Source organism: Hyperolius riggenbachi, chromosome 10 (assembly GCF_040937935.1).
Source record: "Hyperolius riggenbachi isolate aHypRig1 chromosome 10, aHypRig1.pri, whole genome shotgun sequence".
In the NCBI taxonomy this organism is placed as follows: Eukaryota; Metazoa; Chordata; class Amphibia; order Anura; family Hyperoliidae; genus Hyperolius; species Hyperolius riggenbachi.
In genome coordinates this window covers 60,962,003-60,974,640 of record NC_090655.1, presented here as the reverse complement: position 1 = coordinate 60,974,640, position 12,638 = coordinate 60,962,003, and the positions used below count along the sequence as shown (strand labels likewise).

The window sequence follows — 12,638 nt, the reverse complement described above, 5'->3', positions numbered from 1 at the left end:
TTCTCAAAAGGAAGCAAGAAGAATGCACCCGGTGAGGGAATTAGGTGAGGTGGAGAGTAAGTCCTGTATTTTGGGGGGGGGGGGGGGGGGTGAGTCACTGCGTCCTATAGTCCAAATGCAGTAAGTTCCTGACTTGTGAACACCTGCCAATACGAACCTCCGACCCAACGCAATGTCGGGGACTCCCTGTAATGTGCCCATGCAGAGGAGGACACGGGGGGCATAGAGGAGGACAAAAGTACAGAGGCAGACACATGGGGAACTCAAAGGAGGTCACAGAGGTACAAGGGTGCACAAGGTATAAAGGGGGCACAATGTTCTCCCCAGGATCTTTCCTGCGGGGTGGAATGAAAAAGTAGACTGGTATGGTGCAATGAGAGGATGCAGGGCCGGTGCTTCTCTGTGCAACTCTGCTTCCTGCATAGGAGGTGGTGAGCCGATGACAGCCGGGTACTCACCAAAACTAGCCGGGTGGAGCACCCAGCTTAAAGAGCCTGGGGAGAACACTGGGGCATAATCCACAAGATGCCCCTTCACTATGGATGCACCAGATTTGGTATATATTTTTTCCCCGGGTTTTTGTCCTCTAAACCTAGGTGCGTCTTATGGTCAGGAGCGTCTTATAGTCCGCAAAATATGGTATATAGTGCAACTATATATTTGGGCTACAGATTAATATCAGCCCAAACACCTGCTTCAATTCTTATTAATTTTAGCCATGGCTGTGGATTTGGAGTCGGAGCAATTTTGGATACCCGGAGTCGGATTTGGAGTCTTTGATTTCATAAACTGAGGAGTCGCAGTCGGATGATTTGTGTGCTAAATCCACAGCCCTGATAAGTATTAAACTAAGGAATCGGAGCCATTTTGGGTACCCGGAGTTGAAATCGATGGTTTCATAAACTGAGGAGTTGGAGTCGGAAGATTTTTGTACTTGCTCCACAGCCCTGGTTTTAGCAGTACTTTAGAGTCCTGGTTATACAGCACTACTGGAGATTGACTGATGCCGGATAAGTGTGATTTCTGGTTGCTTGAGAAAAAAGGAAAATAGGCCTAGCTAGTACTGTACTACAACCCACTCTATGTACATACCATCAACTCCATAACATTTTAAAATGCAGTAATTGAAAGTATATTAACCTTGGGAGAGACATGGAACCCAGTCTTTAAAGTGAACCTAAAGCCTAGGGAAAAAATGAGATTAACTCACCTGGGGCTTCCCTCAGCCCCCTGCAGCCGATCGGTGCCCTCGCAGCTCCGGTCCGATGCTTCTGGACCCGCCGGCGACGACTTCCGGTTTCGCCGTCGCCGGCCGACAGGCACGGGAACGCGAGTGATTGACCTGTCGGCCGGTGACAGCGAAACCGGAAGTGTTCGCCGGCGGGTTCTGGAGCGTCAGAGCGGGGCTGCGAGGGCACCGATCGGCTGCAGGGGGCTGAGGGAAGCCCCAGGTGAGTTAATCTCATTTTTTTTTTCTAGGCTTTAGGTTCACTTTAAGCACAGCAGAGCCCTCAAACTGACGGCGATTTGGTTAGTTGAAGTCCAGATATGTTGTTTTAGTGTATATTATTTTCCTGATAATGGGTGATGTCTTTTTCTTTGCAGCAAAAATGATGTCATGAATCTTCTGGAAAGTGCTGGCTTTTCCCGCAGTAACCCCTACTACATTGTAAAGCAGGGAAAGGTAAGATCTCTGAGAGATTTAATGTTCTTATTGAGCTGTACTTAAAATAGTGTACTTCTTAGTTGCTCCTTGTTCCGATTTTTTTTTTTTTTGTTGCTCCAGATATTTTATTCTGTTTTCAGACAAGTTTCCAAACAGTTGAATGACTACTTTTCTTCAATGGCGTATTGCCGCTGTCCTCTCAAATATTTACCACTTCAGCCTACAGCCCATTTTACCTTAACCACTTGAGGACCCACCCTTTACCCCCCCTTAAGGACCAGCGCTGTTTGATGGGATCTGTGCTGGGTGGGCTCTGCAGCCCCCAGCACAGATCAGAGGGCACGCAGAGCGATCAGATCGCCCCCCTTTTTTCCCCCCTATGGGGATGATGTGCAGGGGGGCCTGATCGCTCCTGCTGGTGGCATGTTGCGGGGGGGGGGCACCTCAAAGCCCCCCTCCGCGGCGACATTACCTCCCCTTCCCTCTCCTACCTGTCCCCCCAGTGATCCGGGCTGCACAGGACGCTATCCGTCCTGTGCAGCCAGTGACAGGACGTCCTCTGTCACATGGCGGCGATCCCCGGCTGCTGATTGGCCGGGGATCGCCAATCTGACTTACGGCGCTGCTGCGCAGCAGCGCCGTACAATGTAAACAAAGCGGATTATTTCCGCTTGTGTTTACATTTAGCCTGCAAACCGCCATCGGCGGCCCGCAGGCTATTCACGGAGCCCCCCGCCGTGATTTGACAGGAAGCAGCCACTCGCGCGAGCGGCTGCTTCCTAATTAATCAGCCTGCAGCTGGCGACGCAGTACTGCGTCACTGGTCCTGCAGCTGCCACTTTGCCGACGCACGGTATAAGCGTGCGGTCGGCAAGTGGTTAACACCAAAAGCCATTTTTACCTGTCAGCACTCCTCCCATTCATTTGTCCATAACTTTATCGCTTCTTTTCACACAAATAGGGCTTTGTTGTGGGTGATACTTGTTTTCAGTAATTTATTTTCTATGCATTTTATAAGTAACTACAAGAAAAAAAAATAACTGTCTCCAATTCCATCCTCCTTAGTTTTAAAATAAGCAAAGCAATGGTGCTAGAAAAAAAAAAAAAACACTCGTATTTGCCCATTAGTCCCGGCGATCACAACATTTAAATTACATTCCTTGTACAATGTATGGAGGCAATATAATATTTTGAAGTAAAAGTGTATTTTTCTGTTTTGGGGTGTTTTTGCGTCTGGTCAATTGCACGCTCTTATGTACTGATGTAACAGTAACATATACCCCTCATGACATCCCTATTAAAAAAAAAAAAAAAAGTTGAGTCCCTAAGGCTCAATGGAAGTTTTTTTTTTTTTTTTTTTTTTTTACTTTTATTTTAATTTAACGTGGTGGGGGTGCTTTAAAAGGGATTTATTGTAGACAGGATAAGCATAAACCCCATAAGCACGTCTGAGTCCCTCGCCATTCTGCCGCAATCAGCCCCGGTAACTGGCTCAGTCGGGGTCTTCTGCACGTGCGCGGGAGGGATGCGCACCCCACGTGGCTGCCATGTATAGCTTGTGTGACGTCACATGTGCTACATGCTGCAACCACATGGGGCGTGAATGGGGAAGCAAGAGCAAGTAATCATACACTGGCACATTAACATTTGGAGAGGACAGTGGCTGAACGTGACATACTAAATCCAGATACACCCAGCATGTGGCCTTATTGGCTGAAAAAGTCCTGGCCCATAACTGGAATTCCTCAAATCTGTCCTCTGACCAAGTGTCTGATAGTCTGCGTGATAGGACATCAGACCATTTGGATAATACCAAACTTCCGGATAATATGCAGGGCTTTTTTTTTTTTTTTTAAACCTTGAAATTATTACTGTGGTTGGAAAATAATGGTCTAAGTTATGCCCTCCATGCATTTTAATTTACTTTTTTCTCTTGATATGTATTACCTATTTTGAGACCTGTGTTTAAAAGGCACTGAGCACCATACTTAATGGGATGCAGTATCTTCTTGAGCCTGAAGCATCTGCCGCATATTGTAGTTCTCTGGAGTGTCTCATGTGCACCACAATGCATGCCGGGAGATGTTGTCTGTGCATGTGAGTACATCTCTGTGCTCTCTTTCACAGACTACATCTTCCGGCATGCAATACGACACACGCAAAAGACACTGCTGGGAACTACAAAATGCAGCAAAGGCATCCGGTCCAAGGAGAAAATTAGTGCAGCCGGGGACCAGAGTACCAATACATTGTAGGTAAGTAGTGAGGCTCACCCCAAGTTGCATGCAGATTAAGACTGTTTGTAACTAAGTGTTTATTGCACAGTAGCTGAGATCAAACGAAAGCATTCAGCATCATGGAAGGGAGAGGAGGTGGGACACTGTTTATTAAACCGTTAAAGAGGAACTCCAGTGAAAATCATGTAATAAAAAAGTGCTTCATTTTTACAATAATTATGTATAGATGATTTAGTCAGTGTTTGCCCATTGTAAAATCTTTTAAATCCCTGTTTTACATTCTGACATTTATCGCATGGTGACATTTTTACTGTTGGCCGGTGGTGATGCTGCATGATTTTTTGGCAGTTGGAAACAGCTGTAAACTATTTCCCACAACGCAGCAAGGTTCCCGGACAGGAAACTGCCGGGAGTACGTACACCAGAGTTTCTTGTGGGAGTGGTTTCACCACAATATCAGTCATGCAGAGCCCCCTGATGGTCTGTTTGTGAAAAGGAATAGATTTCTCGTGTGAAAGAGGGTATCAGCTACTGATTGGGATAAAGTTCAATTCTTGGTCGGAGATTCTCTTTAAAGTGACTCTGTAACAAAAATTACAACGTTTTTTCTTCCATCCTACAAGTTCCTAAACCTATTCTAATCTGTTCTGGCTCACTGCAGCACTTTGTACTATCACAGTATCTGTAATAAATCAATGTATCTTTCCCTTGTCAGACTTGTCGGCCTGTGTCTGGAATGCTGCCAACTCTTCTGTGCTGGTCTGTTCCTCTATGCACACTCCAGTGTGTGTTTTATTTACATAAGCCAGCAGCTTCTCTGCTATCTTATCAGTGATAGAAGAGAGCTGGATAAAAATCCTCCTCTGTTAGGCTGTGAAAGTAGCTGGCTGACACATACTGAGGAATTACAAACGCAGGCACAGGCAGAGCTGTCTGCAGGAAGCCTGTAATGTTCAGTGCACGAGAGAAGAAGGGGCTGAAGGTAAACACACAAATGATCTTTTGAGATTCAAAAGGAAAGCTGTATACAGCCTGCTTGTATATGGATGTATTTTCTATGTGTGGACATATTGTACATCAATCTACTTCCTGTTTTGGTGGCCATTTTGTTTGTTTATAAACAAACTTTTTAAAACTGTTTTTGACTACTTTTAATGCGGCGGGGAGCGGCGAAATTGTGACAGAGGGTAATAGGAGATGTCCCCTAACACACTGGTATGTTTACTTTTGTGCGATTTTAACAATACAGATTCTCTTTAAGAGAAGTCACACATGCTGATGTTCATGCCCTTAAGCTGGCTAGGGGGGAGGGGGGCTTTTCCCATATGGCAGCTCCTACAGCTGTATGAAACAGAGAAGCTGCAGAAAAATAAAGATGAAGTAATCCAGTGCACTGCTGCAGATTGCATTTAAGATACACTGTCTGAAACATTGTGTCTGCCACTGATTTTAAACTTTGTTAGTGTTTGCTGCTGAGATCCCTGTAAAAAGGTGTGTAAACTCTTAACAGCATTCTGTGATAATCGCTGCTCTTTCCTCTGCAGATTAACCAGATGGCCACCGCTCCAGACTCTCAGCGGCTGAAGCTGCTGAGGGAAGTAGCCGGGACCAGAGTGTATGATGAGCGTAAGGAAGAGAGTATCTCCCTGATGAAAGAAACAGGTCAGTAGAGTCCCTTGCTCTGCTTATGTTCTACATAAGTCTAGTGGCTGGTCACAGCTGATATTCTGGCTGATTGCAGAGGGTAAGCGAGAGAAGATTAACGAGCTGCTGAAGTATATTGAGGAGCGGCTGCACACATTGGAGGAAGAGAAGGAAGAGCTGGCCCAATACCAGAAGTGGGACAAGATGAGGCGAGCCTTGGAATACACCATCTACAACCAGGAGCTGAATGAGACCCGAGCCAAACTGGATGAGGCAAGTCCAGTTACCTGCACACTGTCACTGCAAAACCTGCCTTCGCTTTCTCAACCATAGAACTTCTGTTTTTGACCCTTTAAAGTTTAATCATTGTACTTTTTTGCTTTTATCGTGTAGCTTTCTTCAAAGCGTGAGACCAGCGGCGAGAAATCGAGGCAGCTGAGAGATGCCCAGCAAGATGCCAGAGATAAAATGGAGGTAAGAGGTCACCCTGTAGCTTGTACGCTTTATAAAGCACGTGGTGGAGTGGAATATTTTGGCCCAATATATTTTTATTATATTTGTGTATGAAATGGCATTTCATATTGGTGCATGGCAAAGTATTGTGGCAACAGCCTGCTTAGGGTGGTGGTTAAAGTGAATCTGCAGCTAAATTGCTTTTTCTTTAGTTTTGAACTGAATAGGATAGTTAGCATGTTTTAAAGAAAACCTGTAATGAGAAAAAGTTACCCTGGGAGGTACTCACGTCGGGTGGGGGAAGCCTCCAGATCCTATTGAGGCTTCCTCCGTCCTCCTGTGTCCCACGGCGGCGGTGAAAAAGCTCCCGGAACAACAGGGATGTAAATATTTACCTTCCCAGCGCAGGCGCATTATCGGCTCTCCGCTCGGAGATAGATAGAAATAGCCGATCGCTATCGGGCCGCTCTCTTGCGCCTGCATAGTAGACTGGACCCGACGGAGATTGGCTATTTCCGCCTATTTCCGTGCTGAGAGCCGCAACAGCGCCCCTGCTGGAGCCAGGGAAGGTAAATAAATGTGGCTTGTCAAGCTTGGATTGCCGGAGACTTCGCAGGAGCCGGCGCTGGATTGCCTGCAGCTACAGGGGAGGGGGGAGCCTCATTGGGACCCTGAGGATCCCCCCCCCGAGGTGAATACCCCCCCCCCCAGGGGAACTTCAACCACTTCAGCCTTCAGTCGTTTTCACTTTATGCATCCGAGCAATGTTCACCTCCCATTCATTGGCAAATAACTTTATCACTACTTATCACAATGAACTGATCTATATCTTGTTTTTTCCGCCACCAATTAGGTTTTCTTTGGGTGGTACATTTTGCTAAGAGCTACTTTACTGTAAATGCATTTTAACAGGAAGAATAAGAAATAACGGAAACAATTCATTTTCTCAGTTTTCAGCCATTATAGTTTTAAAATCATACATGCCTCCATAATTTAAACCCACGTATTGTATTTGCCTAATAGTCCCGGGTATTACACCTTTAAATTATGTCCCTATCACAATGTATGGCCGTTTTGCATCTATCACTATTTACAAGCTTATTATAAAAAAATCTTTACATGCATATTTAAAGGGAACCTTAACTGAACGGGGGGTAAAGAGTTTTACTTACCTGGGGCTATTACCAGCCCCCTGCAGCAGTCCTGTGCCCTCGGCGCCGCTCTGGAATCCTCTGGTCCCCTGCTGTCACTTAGTTTCGTTTTTGACGACTCACCAGTCGCCGGCCGCCATGCGTATTATTGGACGCATTCACCAATGCAATTAGCGCTATTGCGGACCGCAACGCGTACAAAAATACGCATTGCTGCATATCTACGCGTGCGGAATGCGGCAACACGTATTTTTGTACGCGTTGCGGTCCGCAATAGCGCTAATTGCATTGGTGAATGCGTCCAATAATAAGCATGGCGGCCGGCGACTGGTGAGTCGTCAAAAACGAAACTAAGTGACAGCGGGGGACCAGAGGATTCCAGAGCGGCGCCGAGGGCACAGGACTGCTGCAGGGGGCTGGTAATAGCCCCAGGTAAGTAAAACTCTTTACCCCCCGTTCAGTTAAGGTTCCCTTTAAAAAGTTTAAACCATTAGGTAAATATATTTTTTTTTAATTGTAATGTTTTTTTTGTTTTTTTTTTTTATTAAACATTTTATATGGGCATTTTTGGGAGGGTCAAATGTATATATTGTAATTTTTTTTTTTTTGTGTGTAAATGTTTGTTTTTGTGGTTGTTTTTTTTGTTTTTTTTTTACATGTAGTTGTAGTTTTACTATTTGGCCACAAGATGGCAGTCATTTTGTTTACAATTACGTCACTCTAGGCGTAACATGTACGCTTAGAGGGACGTAGGGGGATGTAAGAGGCAGAAAAAGCGAGGCTTCCGAGAGAAGCCGTCGCTTTTTCTGCAGGGGAAAGGGATCATTGATTGGGCACCATGGCCTGATTCATTGATCCCTCGGCTAACGAACTGCGGGCCGCGAGCGCACATGGCCTTCTGGACGTAGCCTCTACATCCAGAAGGTTTAAATGGTTATAGGACATCTGAGGTGAAAATAAACTGATGAGAAAAACTATTGTATCTATCCACCTCCTTCAAAAAATGATTCTTTTTTTAGTTATCTCCCAGTTTTATTTTGTATTTAAATCTAGTTTTTAAGTTGTTTTTTTTTGTTTTTTGGTTTGTTTTTTTTTGGTTTTTTTGTTTTTGTTTTTTTTTGTATTGTTTCATTGTCTCTGCTCAATGATCCCTTTATTGATGTATGCCAGAGCTCGTCTATGAATTATTGACCATTTTTATCTCTTTCCTGCTCTCAGAAGCCATTTACTGACAGGAAAGTGTTTTATAGATGTAATCACTTATCAGTGAGGCTTATCTGACCCGGGCAGAAACTGTCACTTGCATACCTGATGTTTAACTCTTTCAGGCAGAGAAAGAAAAAAAGGACCACAGCATAGTAATTTGTGTGGTTGGCACTGTACATACACATGTCAATCTCATCATGTCACATGTCGCCTCGGATATGCTTTACATTTTTGCAGAATAGGGGCCAATTCTAAGAAGGTAAACTGTGCAGGGGTGAACAGCTAAGTACAAAACTGTTTGTTTTTTTAAAGAGACTCTGAAGCCTCCTTAAAATCATGTTTTTATTTAAAAAAAATCTCTTAGGCTCCCTGCACACTGCAAATCCATTTTCCGATTCTGATTCAGATTTTCCCTGAATGCATTCAACAGAAAAACGGATCAAAAAATCGGAATCTGATGTAAAAACCGATTAAAAAGCGGAATCTGAATCGGAAATGCATGCAGTGTGCAAGAGGCCTTAAAGAGAACCTGAACTGAAAATGAAAAGTCAAAATAACCATACACAGGTCGTACTTACCACCTTTGTAGTCTACTATTCAATCTTTCTCCTATCCTGCGTCCCATTTGTCCACTGTGATGAATTTAATTTTCCGTCCTCCATTTTAAAAATGGCCATTACCCCATAACAGCTTCTTTAGTTAGCAAACTGTTAAACTGTTATATCACCCACTTGAGCCATAAGAAAACATGGACATTACCTTGCACATTCAGTTGTAACTGACAGCTGCTGATATATAACTGACAGCAACTGGTATATTTCAGTTCTGACAAAATATTGTCAGAACTGGAAGGGATCACTGTAAGAAGAAAACAGTGAGCTTCTGAGAGGAACAGGCGGTGGGGTTAGTATGGAATATTCATTTGCAGCTACGTCATGTGTTTATTTTAAATCATGTTTCTCACTTCAGGTTCCCTTTAAGCATGTTTGCTGTTTGCCCTAACTAAAACACCGCATCCCCGCGGCTGAAAACTAAATTAATTACCCCTAATGCCCCTGGCAAAATCCATGACTTTCGTGGTCGTGGATTTTGCTACCCTAAGGAGGCAGGCTGCCTCCATGCGCGTCAGTCTACGCATATCTCCACCTCTCCCAGAGTTTTGAACAGGCGATAAAAGTGGGTTGAAACTCACCTGATCGCAGATTCGAGTGTCATATCTCCATGGCAACAGGGCGCCGCGTGACACACTTATCAAGGTGTGCAAGCGTATTACACCGTGGCACATCCTGACTGTGTGTCACATGACACCCTGTTGCCACGAAGACACAATGCTGGAATCTGAGATCAGGTGAGCTTTAACCACTCTTATTTCCCGCTCGCGACTCTGCAGGGGAGAAAGGAAAGTATTGTAGGAATGTGGTCTACAGCATGCGGGCCGGGCTGTGTAAAGTTTTCCTAGGCCTGGGTTAATGACTGTTTTCATGTGTAATATCTTACAACAGTGTTTTAATAGTTTCTTAGTTTCTTTTTCCTTATTACTTCTGCTTTTTTGCCCTGTGACTTTGGGTACTCTAAAACACCTCTGGCTTGCAAGTCCCGCCATATCATTCCATCTTTATACTCCTGGTCAAAGTAGCCTGAAGCTTAAAGTAAAGCCTTCTGTTTTTACTAATGATCACGTGTGTTTTTAAAGGAGACAATTGTGCTTTATATTCTGCTAGGAAATCGAGCGTCAGGTGCGAGAGTTAAAGTCGAAGATCTCAGGAATGAAGGAAGAGAAGGAGCAGCTGAGTGCAGAACGGCAGGAACAGATCAAACAGCGAACCAAACTGGAGCTGAAGGCCAAGGATCTGCAGGATGAGTTGGCTGGGAACAGCGAGCAGAGGGTAAATGTCACTTGTGTCTCTCTACAGTGAAACAGGGTCTGCACCTCCATCTGCAGTTTCTCACCACAGTGGTTTTCTGTTGTAGAAACGTCTTCTAAAAGAGAGGCAGAAACTGCTGGAAAAGATTGAGGAGAAACAGAAAGAGCTGGCTGAGACTGAGCCAAAATTCAGCAGTGTAAAGCAGAAAGAAGAAAGCGGTATTGCAAGGTGGGTGCAAACAAAATCACTTATTTGATGGGTTACATGGTTTCCCATATAGAGGAGACATAACCCCTCGTTGGCACACGTTTAAAGCCCAAGTCCAGGCAGAAACAAAACTTGAATGAAAACTTAGAGAAAAAAGTGCCCAAATTGGATCCTCCAGAGGCTTCCCCAATCCTCCTCCACCGGCCTGTTCCGGTGTTGTCCCCACACGGAAATACCTACAGCTCGTGTATATGCTGTAGCATTAACCCGCTTGGGTGGGAAAGGCCAAGGCTGATGAAGTATGTGCTGCTGTTCAAGCTCGAGCCGCCTGTGCTGTAGCACGGACCCAATTGTGTGTGTGTGGCTTTTTCCACCGAAGAACAAGCAAGTCTGAGCTACTGCGCAGGCCAGCCATGATTTGGGCAAGCGCTGTAAAACTAGCACAGGAGATTTGGGCGCAGCCGGCCCCACCACAGGAATAGGAATTACGTCTATAGGGGCGCCCAGTGAGTAATTTGGGTGCCGTCAAGACAGAAAACTAATAACTATAAAAACACTGTAATTCGGCCACCAGCAATAGCTGGAAGCCAAATGACATTTTTCCCAGCTATCCACGACGACCTGGAGGGGGAATGGTAATTGGCACCACCGGGACATTTGCAGGTGCAGGCTGATCTGTTTAACAGTAACAGCCACTGCTTAGCAGTTGCCACTGTGCTAACTGCCCACAGTATATGGATTATTTCCTGTGGAAATATTTTATTTGACAATATGTCACAGGCATAGTGTACCTAACTGATATCCACAAAAATAGTTTTCGTTCCGGTAGTTCGGCCCCCTAGCACTCTCACGAATGGTGATATGCCCCCTTGGCCTAAAAAGTTAACATACCCCTGCTTTATAGACCATAGTTGAAATTTGAGTTTCATCCCACATTAGGGTTTGTTGCGGCACTGCCCAAAGCTGCGTAAATGGTGGAAAACTATTTCTGTACATTTGGAACGTTTGTCTTGAAAATAATTGCGTGTCTCTGAACTCAATATGAATTTTTGTCCCTTGCTGTTGCTAGAGCCTTGCTTTATCCATGTAAACTTATTATCCTGCATCAGAAATAGTACACCCCCCATAAATGCATGTATGTGGTCAGGAGTCTTTGCACCAGTCACTTCCTGCAGCAAAGGCTTTTATTGTGTCGTAGTATTCTTAGAATATGGTCTGTGTCCCACTGTCCTGTAGCCCTGGTTAGCATGCTGATCCCAGTCAAGTAGCAACTGCTCTATTCAAGCACTCTGCAGGTTGAGGTTATGTGACAAAATATTTAGCATAGGAGTTGTACCTGCAGAAGATCGCTTTCAACCTAGAAAGAGTAATGGGTCCATTCACACTTTTTTCTTTTGTGGCCGCTTTCCGCTTATCAGCGAAGCGCTGGCTCTTTCTAAAGTGCTTGCGCAATTTAACTAAAGTGCAGTGATCTCACTGCTGTGATTGCCACTGATCACGGGCAATTCGTGATTAGCAGCAATCACAAAACTCGCTAAATGCAGCATTTTTAAGCGATTGCAATGTATTAGAACCACGATCGCTCAAAAAAAACGCAAAAGTGTACAGTGATTTTTCTGCGTCCATCACGGTAAAATCAACAGCGCAAAACACTAGCACTTGCAAGTGGTAATTGGCCCTAACTTAGGCAGTGTGTTTGCATAAGCTTGTTAAAGTGTAGAGCTGTGCTGTTTGTTACCATAGTTCCGTCTGACCATTTTTATATAAAACCACCTCTAGATTGGCGCAGGCCACCCAGGAAAGGACTGATCTTTATGCCAAGCAGGGGCGTGGTAGTCAGTTCACCTCTAAAGAAGAGCGAGACAAGTGGATTAAAAAAGAGCTGAAATCCTTGGACCAAGCTATCAATGACAAGAAGAGGCAGATTGCAGCCATTAACAAGGATCTAGAAGATACTGAAGCAAACAAGGAGAAAAATCTAGAGCAGTACTCGGTAAGTAGACTCTGGGTTGGCATGTGATCGCTTTTATTCAGAGATGAATTTGCTTAAGGTTTTAGTTTCTGAATCTTTGGCCTTTGTGACATCTGCAGGAGGAACATTTTGTGATGCCTTTGTAAAGTACAAAGGCAAAAACTTAACAAAAAAAAGTTTCTCCTGCTAAAGTAAACGTGTGGTAGCAGCTAGTAAGATAAGAGAATGACCTCAATT

General features: G+C 44.6%; 1 protein-coding gene across 1 annotated transcript in view; it reads left to right on the top strand.

Annotated features, from left to right (window-relative positions):
- The window catches only part of SMC3 (structural maintenance of chromosomes 3), a 111,058-nt gene that overhangs the window by 29,527 nt on the left and 68,893 nt on the right, over positions 1-12,638 (top strand). The window contains exons 7-13 of the mRNA XM_068258908.1: positions 1,606-1,684; positions 5,448-5,565; positions 5,645-5,820; positions 5,941-6,021; positions 10,079-10,243; positions 10,329-10,450; positions 12,209-12,422. Of these exons, the coding sequence (XP_068115009.1) occupies positions 1,606-1,684; positions 5,448-5,565; positions 5,645-5,820; positions 5,941-6,021; positions 10,079-10,243; positions 10,329-10,450; positions 12,209-12,422 (955 nt within the window). The remainder of the gene's footprint in view (positions 1-1,605; positions 1,685-5,447; positions 5,566-5,644; positions 5,821-5,940; positions 6,022-10,078; positions 10,244-10,328; positions 10,451-12,208; positions 12,423-12,638) is intronic.